General features: G+C 37.1%; 1 protein-coding gene across 1 annotated transcript in view; it reads left to right on the top strand.

Annotated features, from left to right (window-relative positions):
• LOC126426820 (zinc finger protein 70-like) overlaps positions 1-10,038 on the top strand; it is a 120,159-nt gene extending 110,121 nt beyond the window's left edge. The window contains exons 5-6 of the mRNA XM_050088841.1: positions 493-530; positions 8,375-10,038. Coding sequence (XP_049944798.1) covers positions 493-530; positions 8,375-9,935 — 1,599 coding nt within the window. The 3' untranslated portion in view covers positions 9,936-10,038. The remainder of the gene's footprint in view (positions 1-492; positions 531-8,374) is intronic.
• Positions 10,039-19,543: the final 9,505 nt, after the last annotated feature.

Raw genomic sequence — 19,543 nt, 5'->3', positions numbered from 1 at the left:
TAACGACTTTGATGTTCCATGCAGTGAGCTATCTCAAGAGAATGGCATAGTATTGAATGCTGCAGTTGTGAAAAAAATACATTTAATAGCAGTTCAGATAGATATTTTTTCTGTTCTTTCCTTTGCCAGTTTCATCAACAAAAATCGGACGAGTTTTTACATTTTTCTCCCGTACTTTGCCTAGCTGTATGTGCGTGACAGGTGAAAGGTATTTCAGGCATTTAATTTTGAAATATCAAGTAGGAAATTTGTTTTCCAATAAATCAATGTTTCTATAGTTACTTACACAGCTAAAAACAAAATGCTGAAATGAAGCGTTAATTTTTACCTATAATTTTCTTCAATAACTGCTACATTTATGTGGTGTCTCTTTGGTAATACTATTTCCAAGTATTGTTTGGAACATTCAGATGTTAGTGGATGTTAATCCATTTTTATTTATTTACTGTTTCATCAGTGTTAAATAACCAGTAATTCTTTGTACTATTTCAGGTGGCAGCCTCAATAAGAAATGCATCTGATAGTTTAAGGTACGTTTTTATTCTTCACTGCAGAATTTTTTGAGCAGTATAAATTTTTAGTTACTCCATGTGAAAGGAAAACAAACAATAATCCCTAGGGACCAAAATACAATAAGTTATTTTCAAAAAGTTCTGTTTTTGGATTTCTATTTTTTCTATATATTAACCATTTGCAGTATATACATACAGTATATACTGAATACAGCAACATTATGCATGTTATCAGTGAAGACACTACTATATCTACTATTCTGTTATTGCAGAAGATTAAAAAGATGCTTTAAAATATTACAAGGTACATCAGTCCCATTTATAACAGTGGTTTGCAATAACTGCACAAACAGAACAAAAAAGCCATTTATGATTAACTGTCAATCCAAGCTTCCAATAATGAGAGTAGATGCAAGGTGAAGCATTAATTTTATGTTCTTAAAACATATCAGTTTCTCAGATTCACTCATCACCCAAGAATGTTGTTTACTGCTGGCCCCACAATGCCACAGGTCACCTTTTGTTTTATGGGTTTGACTTGGCAGAAGTTGTAAAGAAAGACTAGTTTTGTCCACATTGCTGGCGTAAGATACAGCAAAGTTTTCTTTCACTTGGTCAAATTCATGCTTGCCCTTCTTCATAAACTTCATTCATTTCATTGCGTATCACTGAGCATGAAATTAGGCCTCTCTTTTGGAACTTATACAGCCAACAAACAAAACAATTGAAGTCTGTTTTGAATGTCTAAATTTTCCGCAGTCTCATTTGTTGTTCACTCAATTATATTTCCACTTATAGGCACATTGGAGGTGCACATATAGCTGAAGCACTGTAAAAGTAAAAGGTCAGCATCTTCATATATAACACTGTGAAGTCACTTCAGTATGCACCTGGAACACAGAGCAGCAGAATTAAGAACTTTTCATTTAAATAGTGTGGATAATGTAGATTGGCTGAGTCTAAACCTTCTTCCAATTGTGCTGTTTTTCAATACACCATATTCTGCTTCCTGCAGAATTTTTAGTTTTACTTGCTTATCTGTGCTTTTTGCTTCCTACTGCATGACAACCCTTTCACTTCTTGGAACTCAGTGTTACTACTACTGGCTCTATTTAAAGAATATAAAAGCACATCTCAACATGGAATTGCACTTGTTGATAGAATCTAGTTTTTCACGCTGTTTGTGTCACATTTGTTTTCCTTGTTGATGGTAATTGCTCAACAGTATTATGCACAAAGGTCAGCTAGAGAAACATTAGGAAAAAAGAAAAACATTGACAGTTCAGGTTTAATGAAAAATGTAATGATGCTACAGACTAAAACACAGTTTGTAATTCATGCTGAATGAAATTTGTTAACCAGTAACACATTGTACAATATCATGCACATCACTGCCAGTACTGATATTCTGCTGGTGTTAACGAAGTGCTCATCTTAAGTGAATTCATGTTAAGCATGATGTTTGAAATATACATGATGGTTCATTATTATTCATAAGTAAAAATATTACAAAGCAGTTATGTTAGTAACACATTCTATAAAACAGCTGGTTTGTGTGTCTGTTCTTTAATTAAAGAGTGTACTTCTTTTATACAAAAGCGCAGGTGATGTGTCAGCAGCTGTATAATGCTAACTATTCTAATTGAATATGACATGGAAGTCATACAAATTCAATGTGATGGGTGCAGGCTAATGTCCTACTATGTAGAATAAGTAAGAGGAAAGGGTGAGTGGTTATATATCCGAAACCTGGAGTCAAGTTTCAGCCCCTTCAGATTAATGAATGTTGGGGGTGAACAACTCTTTGACTACTGTGTCAGTAATGTGGATTCGGAAACAAGCTTGTTGTATTCACAGTTTACAGGCCACCATCATGTTCTTAAATTTCATAAAGCAGCTGTAGTCAGCTTTAGTAAGGCCACGAAGACTTAACTGGTGAGTCATCTTTTGTGATTTGTGAGAAGCCACTTACCAAGGGCACCTAGAATCCCCTATGTCTGAATATGGGAAATCTAATACAGTACAATTCCCCAAAAGTGCACACATTGCAAATTTGGCTGATTTGGGAGCAAAACTGATAGTGATTTATCTGGCCATGACAGTAAAATGAATATTGATCAGTTGTGCTCAGATCATTTGAGGAAACTATTGCCATCACAGAATTAGAGGGAAATTACAGGACAAATATCAGTAGGTATATAAGAGGCACAGTGTGGATGGACAGTTAAACTTTGTGTTAATAATTTTCCTAGTATTCTTATTCTGTAAACCACCACAATACTGACTGGAAGTAAGAGCAAGGGATGAATAACTCCTTGGACTTAATTATCTTGTGCAAGGTAGAGAGATCTCTACCTACTTTAGAAGACAACAAACTGTGATAGTGAAATATTCTGCTATACTGTCTGTAGTGCACAATCAGATCTTCCTTTGTGTTCAGTAAAGCTCTTTTTTCCTGTCACAAGATGTTCTCATCCCAAATTGTAGCTATGCCTTTTTGGTGTTTGAACTGTAGTAGCCACTGGACCTGTTGTGTAGTAAGGCTGGACTGATGAGGTTGCAAAGCCTTTTTTAGGAAAACAATCAATTCTGGACTGACTGCTGTACCTACAATTGAACCAATGTGATGATTCCATTTGGCATCTCCACATATTGCTACACCCAAGAATACATGAGAGTAGTGATAGGATACTATGATTCTCCATTTTGTGAAATACACTATTTTTAGTCATAATGTTTGAAGCTAGCTGGCAATCCTTGCACGACTTCAAAATTTTATCTAGGAACAAGCTGATACATCCTTTTAAGTTCTTTATAATTGACAGAGCTAGTAATTATATGTGCCTGTACAGTTGTGGATAGTTTTGCCTTTTATCTGTCTTGGCTATGAAACTGCGTCAACAATACTGTTCATTATAGTTTACCTACATTTCTATATTCTTATTTATAATAACTTCTACTGGTGCATTACTCTTCCTTTCTCCATATTCACCTGACCAGAAATGTTCTTCTTCCTCCCATGCACCACACTAATTCCCATCATATCAAACTTCAACTTATCCATTTCTCATTTCATGTTCTCTGACTCACCTAATCAATCAAGGGACTTCACATTCCACATTCTCACTTGTAGCGATATTGTTTCTTTCACCTGATAATATCGACGAGTGTAGCCCCCTCCCAGAGATCTTATTGGGAGGCTATATTGCTACTGGAATATTTTACCCAATTGGATGTCATGATCATTAAACTATACAGCAGAGCAGCATGTGGTTATAACAGGTGTAGTTCCCCTTGTTTTAGCTGTACACAGTACTAACATAGCAAGGTCATGTTGGCTAATGGTACAAATCAAATTGTATAATCATCCAAACCATTCTGCATTTACATCTACATAGATACTCTGCAAGCTAGCATATGGTAGGTATGGTGGTGGCTGGTACCTTTACTACTAGAAAGACCTGCCATCCATCTTCATTAACCACATGTTAGTGTGTGGACCCTCCCTAGATATCCTTCCATTGCAGTTTTATGTACTTCATGTGTCTGTTTATTTTGTTAAGGCATGCATGTCACTACACTTTGCCAAGATAAATGTTTCATATTGTAAGTGGGTGCCACACAACTGAAACATGTGAAATAATTTAGCTATTACCAAAAAGTCACAAAATTACTAAATCATGACATTATGCCGTGGAGATGCTGATAGAATTTTTAATTGTACACTTAATATCATATATTCTCACTAGATACTTCAGTAAGTTATTGGTTATAATAAGTTATTTTTTGGAAGTTACACAGGAATTAGGATTGGCTGGTAGAAATGAGGGAACACATACTTGAGGATAAATATGAATAACTAAAATGGTAAGCTGCAGTTAAGAGATATAATATTAAACCCAAGTTCATAAGGGGTAACAGTATGTAATCAGCTTTGAGATGATGCCGTAAGTCCCAAATATCACAAGCTTTGTTGTACTGTGTCATTTAAGGGACAAGAACTCCATGAGAAATACCAGAAAGCTGCATATGAATCAGGAACATAAGTGTTGCAACAGTTGTACCAACTTGAACCATGACTGTACAGCAATAGACTAGGATATCTGCGTGTCACTCACTTTTGTTATGGGAAGGTTGTTCCAATGAGACATCTTGGTATATTCAGTGTTGGAACTTTCACTAGCAAAGTCTTCAAGAACACATTTGATGGTGACTTGGGGGTTGTGGCAGCTGACAGGGGTGTTATTTGATGTTCTACTCTATCCCAACAGAACAAGATAGAAAATACTTCAAACCTAAAGCCACCACCATTCTCATTGGAAAAAAAAACATAAATGAAATAACAACTGTCAAAATATCCCATGAATCACAAGTGGACTCAGTCCCTAGATGCAAACATTGATGGTTTTGTGTTGGAACCACCAAGTTTCACAGTGGAAACCCTAAAATTGTCATCTCCATAATCAATTGTCGTAATGACATAGAAGCTTATCATTGATTTAATTACTACTATATTGCAATGGAACATTAATAGTTAGATAGCACATCTGAAGTAAATGAAACTTTATTTGTAGACAGTCAAAGTATTTCACGTGAATCACTCTGTAAATGTTTCAATACTCCCATGCTGTCAGGGCACAGTATCTGACTGGTTGCCACTGTGGGTAAGGATTGCTGAATGGACAACCTGTGTTTTTGGTGTGTGTGAGACTAAGTGAGGACTGAGATCAGACACTAGCTGTATGAATTCTTAGGGGAGTTAATCAATGATAACAATAGATTTTGTTTTAATTTGCCAAGATCCTCTTTGCAAGAAGCATTGCTAATATTATCCTAAAATTTTGCCAGCCATTTCATTTGTAGGAGATATTAATGTAAGCAATATGCAGGTGTAATGCCAGCATCTCCTGGTGGGTTGTGAGATGAGCTATGTCTTCTAAATACAAGTGCTAGAATTTACTTCAGCACAGTTATTTGTTTTCTCACAACTAATCGCTAATCCTGATTAATTATAATTGTAACCTACACATATACACATGTCAAAAGGAGGTCACTGAGGTGGGTACCACATAGAGCAAACAGGATTGTTTTACCATCTGCTGATATTCAAAAATGCTTACATCTTGCCAGGCTATGATTATTGCAAGGTAGATTCACCACACTGTTGGTGCACTTGCTCTGTTGTGGAAGTAAGTGTCAACCCACAGTATTTACCATCTGCAAAGCTTGGTGATAGTTCCAATGTTGTTCGTCTACAGTGAATATTTAGCACAGAAGAGCTGTCTACATCGTTTCTTTTGTGATGTGGGTCAACAAAAATATGAGTAGCAATGAGGAGGATTTATTATTGTTGTGCTAGCCCATGAAACTCCTGTATCAGGCAGGAACAAACCTAAACACCAGATTGGAGAAAAGGAGGTAGCTCAGACAGTGTTGATGTAATGCCACAAGAAACCTAGATATGACTTATTATTTTCAAGTAGTGCTACATAACAGCTGAACTAGTAGGAAAATTTCATCTTTATGTGAGAAAGCAATCGTGCCTCTTCTACTGAACCCAGGGGAAAATGATACATTGCACAATAATTACTGTAAGGTGGCCCTCACCAACAGTAAGCCAAATGACAAGAAAAATTCTATCAGCATGTGCCATACCTGGTCTGTAGAATCCAAGAAACTGAGCACTCACATCCAGTGTACATTTGAAGGATATTGCTCCATCCTGAGAATGTGAATGGCTGGAATACGCTGCCTTTCCCTAATCAGATAATATGTTGGAACAGTGTGTAATTTTGGCTGTGTCCTCCTTGTATATGTGTTGATAGGAGTGTTTGGGCAAAGGCAGTGCCTGCCATCTATGTCATCTGTAAGCTTTGAAAGTGTGAGGTGTTTTCAGCCACTTTGATAATGGGCACACCAGGTATCTACTCTTATAATATGGCCTATGTGGAAGCAACTGTGTAAGTAATATACCTACATAGGGCATACTGAAAATGTGTTTCTTTTAAAAAAAATTCAGCATACAGTACTGTAGTCAGTGGGATATAATATTCTACATTAACTTAGTGCATGGAGATTTTAGACAGATGCCCATTTTACTGAAAGTTTCTCTTAAAGAAAGTTTTCTGGTGTATGGCATTTTTGGCACAGTGTATAACTGTTCTACGCAATGTAGTGATTAACTGCAAAGGTTTTTATTAATCACATAGAAAATAGCTTTTACTGTAGTCTGATCAAAACTACTTGATAGCTGATGTGTGTCACTTGCCACTACAATATTACTACATCCACTACCAGGTACATTGCTTGATTATAGGCCACACACAAACACAGCTGATTTTAAGTGACCTATGACTAAAATGTGACAGACGACAGGTTTTGTAGCATTGAAAAAACTCTTGTCCTAACCTTATCACAACTATGTGATCTGCAGTATATCTGAGAACACAGCGATCAACAATCTGCAGCACAATTGAGATCATGATCATTTTGTTCAGAGCTTTTAAGGCTAACCTCTATGAGCAAACTCAAGACAGAAAAACTTCTTAGTATGTTTCTTTGCACAGCCATCTTCTGCAGCAAAGTTTCAGTTTTTGATGAAAGCAAACTGTAATTTCTCACTGTCATTGGTTACTTGAAACCATATATCCATCAAAAAGCAAAACAGTCAAAAGCAGCAATTAGGATAGAATAATAACAGAAGTATGTGCATGCTCCTACCCACCCACAGCCATATCCACACTCAAATGACCTCATTGGGAAGCTCAAAGATGTCGATTTTCATTGTGATGGAATGGGGTAGCTGCAGGTGCAATGATTGGACCCAGATATCACACGGATCGGCCTTGCACCTACTGCAATTACTTGCTCTCAGAAGATTGTGGTAGGATTTGCTGTACATGATTCGTGCTGATGCCACCATTGATACATTCGTTTGATTCAGTCAAGGATGTTTTGCAACTCCAGGGGACCAGATATTGAGTTGTTGTAAAGATAATTTTGAATTGGAGGCTGTAACTGCATTGGCATCCTGCCTGCCAGACAGTATGTCAATTAGAAAGGGCTACACGTAATCTGTGCTGCTAACAATACACATGTAATGTTGGAATAATTTGTGTGTGTCATTCACATTTGTTCATCAGTCTGGAAATCTATGTATGTGTTCCTTCATTTATTGACCTGACATTATTTCTTATACATGTACAGGTGTTGGCCACATGGTTGATGGCCATAGCACCTAGGCAATAAGAAATGTGATGTTGGTGGTAGTTGGTGATCAATTTGGAGTAAAATAAAATGCCATGCTTTATTGGTTTCAGAAATAAATTGATCATTGGTGGTTTTAAGAATTTCTACCGAAAGCCTAAAGAGTCCTCCAAATCAAAGAAAAATCCACATGGAAAGAGTGATTGGTTTTTATTTTAAAATCATAGATTACTCTTATTTTTTGTTTCCCTTTATCTTTTGGTGGATATTTTTATGTCAAAAGGTAGAGGATATTATTTCTAATAAATGTAATAATTTGGTGTAAAAGATTGTAAAACTGTATTTTAAAAATACTGCAAGACTTTTAATAATAGAATCTATTAGAAAATATGGGAATTTAGTCAGCACTGAATGAGACTGGGTGTTATTGAATTTCCTGTGATCATTTGCTGTATAAAAATGTTTCATATTAGGAAAATTCTATCATTCTGGTAGAATGTCATGACAATTTTAAATCACTTTTATTTACTGAATAAGTTATCTGTGGTGGCCATACATTTTTATCTTTTGGTTTATAGGCCCCGATTTTGTGGATTGTGAAATATTGTTTTGTATTGTGTAAATCAACATTTCACACCGCTTTCCTCCTTCCTCAGGTTCATTGAAAGTGCTGGTGACAGCTGTGACATTTCATATCAAGAAGCATTACATCAAGGAGCAGTCAATGACAAGCTGGAGATATATGCAGAGAAGTCAACAGATTTCAGTGTGTCTCACAACTATACCAAAATACAGACTTCACAAGAAGACAGCTTATGTGGCACAAGATTAAGTTGTAGCATCAGGGGAAAGGAATTCCATAAGTTTAACTGTAGTTTCTGCCTACAGAGCTTCCCTTCAAAATACAGACTCATAATGCATATCTTCATCCACATTGATGGTGTGCAGGCACCTGCATTTGTGTGTAAGTCATGTGGTGAGGTATTGCCCTCTGATGACTGCTTGAAAGAACATTTGAGAATGATGGAGGGTGACCAAGCATTATCTGCTACCAACAGTGAGAAACTTGAATGCAGTGATGATCATGAAAACAATATCTCCTTCGAGTGTGTACAAGAAGGAATTGTGGAACAGACTGCAGAGCTCCCTTCATACGAGGTACCCAGGAAAACCTTCAAAAAATCCTTTAATGACATATGTAACACACATACTGTGAAACAAGCTGAAGAGAAACTCGAAAGATGTAATGACTGTGGAATTTCATGTACAAGCGACCACACTCATGTCCACACTGTGCTAAGTGCAAAGGGACATCACAAATGTGATGTTTGTGGTAAAATGTTTACTCAGTTCTGCAATCTTAAGAAACACAATGTACTACACACTGGAGAGAGACCCCACGAATGCGCTGTTTGTGGAAAAGCATTTACTGAAAAGTGCAATCTGAAGCAACAAGAATTAATACACACTGGACAGAGACCACACAATTGCAATGTCTGTGGAAAATCATTTACTCAGTCGGGCAGTCTCAAGAACCATATTTTAAAACACACAGGAAAGAGACCACACAAATGCGATGTGTGTGCAAAATCGTTTACTCACAGGGGCAGTCTCAAGAGACATGAATTAATACACACTGGACAGAGACCACACAAATGTGATTTCTGTGGAAAATCATTTACTCAGTCGTGCCATCTCAAGAACCACAATGTAATACACACAGGAAAGAGACCACACAAATGCGATGTGTGTGCAAAATCGTTTACTGACAGGGGCAGTCTCAAGAAACATGAATTAATACACACCGGACAGACACCACACAAATGCGATGTCTGTGGAAAATCATTTACTCAGTCGGGAAATCTCAAGACCCATGTATTAATTCACACTGGACGGAGACCACACAGTTGCAATGTCTGTGGGAAATCATTTACTCAGTCGAGCAGTCTCAAGAACCACAATGTAATACACACAGGAAGGAGACCACACAAATGCGATGTGTGTGCAAAATCGTTTACTTACAGGGGCAGTCTCAAGAAACACGGATTAATACACACTGGACAGAGACCACACAAATGCGATGTCTGTGGAAAATCATTTACTCAGTCGGGAAATCTCAAGACCCATGTATTAATTCACACTGGATGGAGACCACACAGTCCAATGTCTGTGGGAAATCATTTACTCAGTCGAGCAGTCTCAAGAAACATGAATTAATACACACTGGACAGAGACCCACAAATGTGATTCTTGTGGTAAATTATTTAATGCATTGAGTAATCGCAAGGCCCACAAGTTAATACACAGTGGAAAGAAACCCTACAAATGTAGTATTTGTGGAAAATCTTTTACTCATTGGGGCAGTCACAGGAAACACAAATTAATACACACTACATAGAGACCACTCAAAGTATTGTTGAGGTCTGTAGACCTACACATGTTGATAGAAGACCACACGTGTTTTATGAAAATTGATCGCATGTGCTACAGAGAGGTCACAAAAAATATGACAAATCCATTTCCGCAGCTTCACATTCGAAGTTACATACAAAATACAACGTATGGAGCACACAATTGATTTTTTGTTGTAAATGCTCCATGCTTTAATTGTTCAGGCTACCCAAAATTTGTGCATTGGGAGGTATCTTTTACTCGATTGAGAAGTAGTTTTGTGCAGTTATCAGGACGCTATATTCTTCAAGAGAATGTACCAGTATGCTGCTAATTATTTGAAAGAAACTGCCGTTTCAATCTTCATGAAGCTGTATCCACTACACAGGCGACGGCAGAAATGTGTTTATTACTCATTCATAATGTAGGATATTTATCTCAAGAATGGAGAAAGATACAAAAATCTCTTGATTATGTGAACATATTATTGAGGTATGCCTCCTTAATAGTATTGCTATTTGTGTGATCAATAATCTGCACACATGTGAACTGTCTGTGGTAGTTCTCCATTAGGAAATAACTGATGGTGGCATGTATGCAGAGATAAGGGAAAAATTATAATCATCTGCCTAGTAGCGTTTTGCTTCACCTACAGACTGCAATACAACAGTGCATCTCTATGGTATGGACTCATTAGTTCTTCGTTAGTTTTTCAGTTGTAAATTGGACTATAAGCCTACACACATCTCACACCTTTCCCGTTAACTGTAGGCTATCGGTTTGTTGCTGTCTAGTTGGTATGGAATAGCATCCCAGATTCATTTCATCATGATCTAATGAGGTGAGCTGGATGGGAAAGACAACAGTGTGAACCATCATGTTGCTAGAACCATTGCAGTGTGATTCTTACCTTGTAATTTGGTCAGTTATCCTGCTGTAAGATGTTGTCACTCTCTGTAAATACATCAAGCATTAAGTGATAAGTTTGCAGTAATGTTCATGTTCTCCACATCTGTCATGGTGCTTTCAGTTATGACCAGCTGTTTTCTTGCCATCTCATATGAATATCCCCCATAGCATGACACTGCCTCCATCTTCCTGCACCAGTTGTGTGGTGCATGTATGAAACAACTATTCATCTGGATAATGACATATCTGAGCTCAACCATTCACCTGGTCTGAAAGAAATGTCATTTATCCCAACATGTGACACTTCCTTATAGGTATGCAGTCCAGTCTCGATTATCCTATTGGTATTGCTATTGTAACTGACAACATCGTTAGATCAACATGGGAATACAGAGCTGTTATATAACTTGGGGCCTCATGTTCAACAGTCTCTGCTTAATAGCTTGAAACTCTCGAGCCTGCTCAAGCATTTTCTTCTGTCTCTACAGATAGCCATCTATCCCATTTTACAGAGCAGCTAGGTTCTGATTTGCTTGTTCTAGATAATGGATGGGCATCCTACAACCTTTGTCAACTTGTGGTTTCACCATCTTTCAACAATGTTCCATAGAGGCTGATGGTAGAAGCATCTGCACAGCCAACCACATTCGCTGCTTCTGAGATGCACTTACCCAGGCACCAGGCAAAACCATCTGCGCTTTGGCAAAGTTATTTATGCCATTTTTTAACAAACTGTCACTAGAATGATAACCACTCATTTCTGGTTGTATAGTTTCATTACTAAGTGACATAGCCACAATGATGCTGGGTAGCAAACACTCCTCCTACGGAAGTGTATTTAGTGATTTGGATTAACAGTGTATCTTCACAAAAAAGGCCTTTTGGTAAATTGTGTAGTAATTCAATTTTTCTGCTTTGTTAAATTTTATGTCAATACACTATTGTCAGTTCAAGTGCCGTATTTATTGTGAAAAATTTTTGTATTACAAAGCTCTGTACATTAATTTTATGCATCAAATCTTTTAATTATTTGTCTGTTTTTAAATACCATGTAACTACTGTACAAACATCAATGACAAAACTGTCATCATGTAGTGTCAGATTATAATTCCGATTGTTTGTAGAAACAAAAGGACAGTTGAGAGCTCAGTGTGATTTCTAGGTTATGAATTTAATCCAAATGCATGATTTTTATTGTAATAAGTTAATTTATCACATGTACTTTCTTTCTAATTGCTTTGTTTCAATTTGATTTTTAGTTGTCTTTTTATCTGCTTTAAACATGATTTCATAGTGTATATTTTCCGTAATTACCCTGAGTAAATGTGAGGTTTTCAGAAATCTTTACTAATGCTTTGTCTTATACTTCATAATGTTTGTTTCTGGTCAGTTTTTTCCATTTACTACCAATTTCTTATTGGTGTAAGGTAGTTTGTTTATTAAGTACTGTCATACTTTTAATAACTTGAGACAGTTGTTTTTAAGTGATAGGCATTTTTGAGTTTTGCAACACTTTAAGCTGTGTGGCTTTTTACCGAAATGAGAATGTATCTGTCATGATCGTTCTTGCAACATAATAGTGTGCTGCTATCTGGGCTGTAATATTGCAGTGGCTTTTAAATATTGAGGGCTCCCAGTCTTCACACACTTCATGAGATATTTTGGTTGTGACTTTGAATGAAATTGCATGGATTTTAAATTGTCATTCTCCTTATAGTAATGTAGTTACACTATTCTGTCCAGCTACTTAGTTACATATTTCTACTACAGTTCCTGTTGGTACTGCGCTCTTTGTGGATGGTTTACTTTAATCATAACAGATAATATTTTGTTCTCTCAGTAACGCTTGCTGAGACAAAAATCGTTACTATTATTATTCAAGTAAGAACAGAGCTCTGAATTCACAAACTTACAATACTGCTACTCTCATGAAGCTTAAATCCTGAATCGAAACTGTCCTATTTTAATGTCTCATCACTTAAAATAAGCTTGTGTTGATTCTGAAGATTCTGTACAGAAATTAAGTAAAGTAACCCACAGTGATATGTTATAATCAGATTTCAAATGACAAAGGGAATGAGAGATATTGACAATAGTACTTTATTTTGACAAAGTGCCATTAATTGTTATAATTTGGTATTTATATCATAACACCAAAAAAAATGTCATTATTAGTAACTGGTTATTACTGCCATCATCATATGATGTTCTTGACCACTTTCAGACGTTTTGTACTGAAATATATCTGGTAAATGCCATAAAGGCTGCAAGGACTACCTTCACATTATCACCATTGCTCTGCCCCCGGTAGCTGAGTGGTCAGTGCAACAGACTGTCAATCCTAATGCCCCGTGTTCGATTCCGGCTCGGTCAGAGATTTTCTCCACTCAGGGACTGGGTGTTGTGTTGTCCTAATCATCATTTCATCCCCATCGACGCGCAAGTTGCTGAAGTGACATCAAATCGAAAGACTTGCACCAGGTGAGCAGTCTACCCAATGGGAGGCCCTAGTCACACGCCATTCTATTACCATTCACTTAAAGCTAATATGGGTGGCATTGGCCAACCAAAAAGTTCTACGGAAAATCATTTGATACGATAATTGTTACCTTCCACTCCTGTCCAAAATGGTTCTTTTCAAAACCTATACCGTTAGACATCTGTCAAAAGACTAACATTAGTGTTCACTTGAGGCCAAAATGAATCATAAATCAAGAAAGTGTGATTCTAAATATTGTTATAAGAAGAGTTAGAGTACTTTTTGTTTGAAATTACGTGAGTGAATGGATGTTGTTGGAAGATGACACAGCTTTCATATAACCTTAAGAAAAGCTACTTTTCACTAAAATATATAATTGTGGAAATAGTTTGCTACTTATTTGGATTTGTGTGTGTAGTTATTTGTGCTATTAAAATTTTTTATTGTTCAAGTTTACTAAAGGGAATTTAACTAGTGTGCCACATGCGACTACAGGTGTAACTCTCTCATAAATTTATACCCATAAATTTGTACAAGTTGTAGCTATGCAGTTGTACATCGACATAGTTTCATATCTTAGGTTACAGTGCAGGGCACATGAGATAGATATATGTAATTCATACATTGTCTCATAATGAACAGATTGAGATACACCAGTATCCACCTGTGGTGGTTGCATTAGTTAATTCTATTCTGTTATACTCAGGTTAGTTGATTTTCAACAAATATTGCCATAAAGCATGTTATGGGACATTTCGTACGTATTTGCATGACTACGAATAATTATGAGTAGACTGATCCTTTCACATCAGAAGTATTCGAGACATTAAATCAGTGGTCGTTTTTGGGCCACTGTTGACTATAATATCCATGAATATTGACGGAATACCTCCCTGCAAGCAACAACTCTTGCAAGACGTGCCACACTAAGCACTGTCATATTTTGTGTGTTCAAGAAATACACACATACATCCAGCAGAGACTTCCTTCAGTTCCTGGAATAAAACTGGTTGCTGAAACACAACATGCACAGTATGGCAGCGCTATCCTTACAAGACCTGACCTTTGTCTGTAGTGTTCGTCAGTCAGATGATAACAATATTGAAATTATTATTGTTGAGTAACAGTAGAGTCACATCAGCGTATAAAGCTCCAGCAACAGATTTTTCCTTCACCCCACCTGAACATGTTATTACAGGGAAAGCTTCTATTGTGGTATGTCATTTCAACATTCACAGCCATGTTTGGGGGGTACACTCAAGAGGATCAAAATGGTGAGGCTGTCCTCCTGTGGGATGAAACTTTCCATCTCTCACTCTTTCATAACAGCAAACTACCTCATTCTTTCTTCAGTGCACGCAGGCTGTAATCCATATCTGCATTTTGTTAGTGAAAGTATTTTTCATACCTGCACTAAATCCGTCTGTAAGCCCATACCGAATACACATCGACCTATTATGTGTCAAGTTCTCCCACAAGTAAGCCCTCAAGAAATCACTTTCACCAGAAGGTACAACTTCAAAACGGCTGATTGGCAGAAATTGTCAAAGTTATTACATGAGAAAATTGTAACTATAGCTCCTCTGATAGATCAATATAAAAATTTTGTTAACATCGTTAATGCCTCCTCCTGAGCATCAATTCTAAGTGGATGCAGAATGAACTATATCGAGGGTATAACACCTGAAACGACCACTCTTCTTTAGGAGTACTACAGAAAGTTTGAAGAAGATCCTTTTAGTGAAGCCACATCAATTCATGTACAGAATGTCCTCTCTTCAATATCTGAGGCAAACAGAGAAGAATGGATTCAATTAATGGCAGACTGTGACATGAGTAAAAGTAGTCAAAAGGCATGGAGGCTATTATATCGCCTGAGTAATGATAACACTCAGGTCAACATATATTTTAATATTAAACCAGACCAAATTGCTCAACAACTCCCCATTAATGGCAGATCACCAAAATCCAGAAATATAGAGAGGAAACAATTATTCAGGCAAACAGACCAAGAGAATAGTATCTTATCTCCTTATTTCTCTGTTGAAGAATTGAATTCAGCCCTGAATAAATGTAAATAGGGAAAAGCAGCAGGACTGGATGATATTAGAGCTGAACAAATCAAGAATTTTGGTTCCGCTAAAATGCTTTGGGTACTGCAATTTATGGGCAACTGTATTCGAGAGTGCAAGAGCCCTAAATTATGACGAAAATCAAGAGTAATTGCCACACCGAAACAAGGAAAGTATAGGAAAGAACCCAAAAATTATTGACCAGTCTCTTTACTCTGTCACCTCTACAAAATACTGGAGAGGCTCTGTCTTCAGAGAATGATTAGAAAGGCGGAGCCTCTTCTAATACCACAGCAAGCAGCTTCCAGACAAGGGGAGAGATGCACATCTGATATTAAACTTAACACAACATATCGAAGATGGATATGAGAAATGGCACATTACAGGTGCTGTATTTATCTGTCCATCCACAGCTTGTGATGCGAGCATCCATTGGCTCCTTCTGAATAAAGTTTATGACATAACTAAAGACTTAACATGCATGTACAATATTAGAAATCTTCCCCAGAATTCCAGATTTTTTGTGGAATTTTAGGGTAAGAAAAGTAGGTTGAGAACTGAGAAAATGGGCTGCCACAAGGCAATGTGCTTGCACTGCTATTATTCAACATCTATACCAACGATCAACCTATCCCTGAAGGAGCTCGAAGCTTTATTTATGCTGATGACTGCTCTATCACTACTCAGGCTGACTGTTTTGAGACTGTAGAAGATACGCCATCAAAATCTTTGGAAGAATTCACTGTTTACTATTATGGGAATTACTTGATACCTAATCCTGCCAAGACTCATATCTGCGCTTTCCATCTCAAGAATAAACAGGCAAATAGATCCTTAAATATATCCTGGGGAGGGATCGCACTCGAACATAATCCTACTCTCAAATATCTTGTAGAAACACTGGATCACGCGCTAACATATAAAAAGCATTGCCTAAACACCAAAGAGAAAGTGGCAGCCAGAAATAAAACAGTGCGACAATTGACACATACATCATGTGTGCTAATCCATGCACTGTGAGCTCAGGCGCGCCTGCTCTATGTTGTTCCACTGCTGAATATGCATGTTCAGCGTGGTACAAGTTCAGTCATGCCAGGAACGTAGATGAGGCTCTAAATGAGTCTTGCCAGATTATCACGGGTTGCTTAAGACCTATTCCTGTGGACAAACTCCATTGCCTCGCTGGCAAAGATCCTCCTGAAATGAGACGTTAGGTAGCTGCGAGATATGAGAAAAGTAAGGCCACAACGAAGAACGCCCATCCACTATATGAGGCAGATATCAAGGAAGAGCTTCTTGACAACTACTGAGGCTCTCATCGAGAATCCATATGTGGCAACGATCTTGCGATGGCGGGAGAAACGTTGGTATTTGGGAGAATGGATCGCTCCAAAGGAAGAACTTCCTCCTGGATATTCGGAGAAGTGGTCAATATGGAGGTCTCTCAATAGATTATGGTCAAACACAATGAAATGCAAGACCAATCTGCTGTGTTCCTCATCACCAACCACCTGCACCATGCAAGACCTTATGAGAGATACACCAAGTGCACTTGAAGTGTCAAAGTTTTTGCCCTTTTTTTGTGTAAAATTATGTCAACACTCATATATATTTTTGACATTTCGGGACTTTTGAAATGACAAATAAATAAATAAGAAATGTAATAAAAGTAACAGTAAGAAAAAGCTGTATCATTTGTTTTTAATGTCCAGAGAAAAGAAGATTATTCATATGTTAGTGGAGGAAACATGACATGACGGCTTTTGGTACAGTGATATTAGCAACGAAATAAACCCAGCGCTGCATCCTTTTTATGGTTAACTAGATGGAATGCCACAATCATAGCATTAACTCTCATCATTTTGCAGGTACGAAGATGCACAACCTACTTAATAGAAACACAGTTTGATATTCCTTCTGACAAGAACAGGGAAAGTAAGGATTTGGTGGAAAATATTAGTTCTCAGTGTATGAAAATTTAGCTAACACTATAAGGATGATTGATAGTAGCAGCTAAGAGTTGTGCTTAAACAGAAAGAGAAACGAATGAAATCCTAGCATGAAACTGTATCAGCATCATTTTTGGGAATATAGGAGCTGCTGCAGTGCAGAACACCAGGTGGATTGTGGACAAGATAGAGCTGACGGTTGCATGATTGTTTGAGGGCCAATTAAGAGTCATGAATATAGTCAGAGAAGTCTGCAGTTATTGCAGTGCTAGTTTACATTGGGCCCTCCAGGAAGGATGAAGTTGCCAGTCTCGATAGCAACAGGGATGGGTTGCCTGCTCTGTGACAGAGATAAAACAGAAGTGAGGCTGTTGCAGATGGCACAAACCATGTCTGCTTTAGCACAAGTAAATGAAAAAAGACTCACAAGCATCAACTCCACTGTACTAGCATATGCACCGAGGTACGATTGAGCACAGAAGGTAGAACTGTAACTAAAAAAGAAAATACAAAAATTATTAATATCTAGGGATCCTTGTTTGGACTAGCACACAGAGTTGTACATTCTTAACCTTTCACCCTTTTGAATAGGCCAGGTGTAGGTGAAGGGATATTGTTAGGGACATAAAAGGGCAGCAGAATTTGTTTAGATCTGAGGTTGCTTTGTATTACAGTAACGGAATTAAAAAAAACTCTATCTATAAGAAAAGTTTGCTGACCATTAGGTGACCCAGGATAGTTGTCATATTCCATATCTGGCAGAACTGTTGAAGTGACATGCTCAGAAAAAGAAAATATTGGAAACACTTGGACAATCGTAATGGAAGGAGTCTTCAGAAATACTGTAGTAATAATAACACAAATAAAAAGGCTGTGTTGATGCTGAGGAAAAATGTGGTAAGCAATAATTATTTTAACTGTGCAAATAAAAATTAATTAGAAGTACAAAGTGCCGTTACATTTACCATGAGTGTACTGATACTGTGCAAAAATTACAATATGTTTAAAAATGATAGAAATTAGAAAATTTATTAGCCCGTTGTTAGTCCACAAGAGAATGAAATGAAAGAAGAAAATACAGTAAAGGGGACGAATTGAGAAACAAATGTGTACAGTGTTTTAGAAACTAGTATTCCATACTTTGAGAGGCAGTAGTATATATCTCATAACAAGAAAAACTGCATAGGAGACATGGGCTCTAAAATAATTACTGTACCTTAAGGGGAGATATAATGGAAAATGTAAACATTTATTTAAAAAATCATTACAGCCATATTTGTTAATGTACAAATCTAAAATCTTGCATGTGTAAAAAAAGGAGCTGTGTTTTAACGGAAAAATAATATAAAATGTGCATAAATATATTTTGCCAGATATTTGAATGGTTATAATAACGTGAGAAGCCTAAAACAGAGAAAATGAGGTTCAAACATTTTCTGCTCATACTTCTACATGTAATAAGCTTACCTCAGTTTTAAAATCGTCAATACTCATACATCCTCCAGATTTCTTTTCTCTCTCTACATTTCCCTGACCCATATTTGCAGGTCAGACATTGATCCATTAGCTTTCTTGACCAAGCTGTCGTCGATGGTGTAAAAAGCTTTTGTTTTAAACACACCAGGATCTATACCAGCTCTATTCATCACTTCAGTTCTGCCATTTTTTGCGTTGCTGTAACATCAAACTGCATCATAGACACCTACTTTGAGTACTTCAAGTCCACAGAATGTCTCTGAAGTTTCTGGTTACATCAGGAGATGAGTTTGGAAGGCAGTAGAGGATCCAATTACCATTTCATGTCCACCACTGATACAGAGTCTTGCCCAATCAGTCTCTCATCCAGCTTCAGTTTCTATCTCAGTGGATTTCAGTTTTTGTGTACTGTGACAAATACATTACTTACATTTCCCATTAGCCTATCCTTCAGATGTACACTTAAATTTTACCCAAAAACCTCATTGCTATCAATTTCAGGTTTCAAATGGCTTTCAGTATTAGGGAGGCTTAATTGTTTTTCACGAG

This window comes from Schistocerca serialis, chromosome 11 (assembly GCF_023864345.2).
Source record: "Schistocerca serialis cubense isolate TAMUIC-IGC-003099 chromosome 11, iqSchSeri2.2, whole genome shotgun sequence".
Classification (NCBI taxonomy): Eukaryota; Metazoa; Arthropoda; class Insecta; order Orthoptera; family Acrididae; genus Schistocerca; species Schistocerca serialis.
The sequence above is the reverse complement of the archived record's forward strand: the minus strand, read 5'-3'. Positions and strand labels throughout refer to the sequence as shown.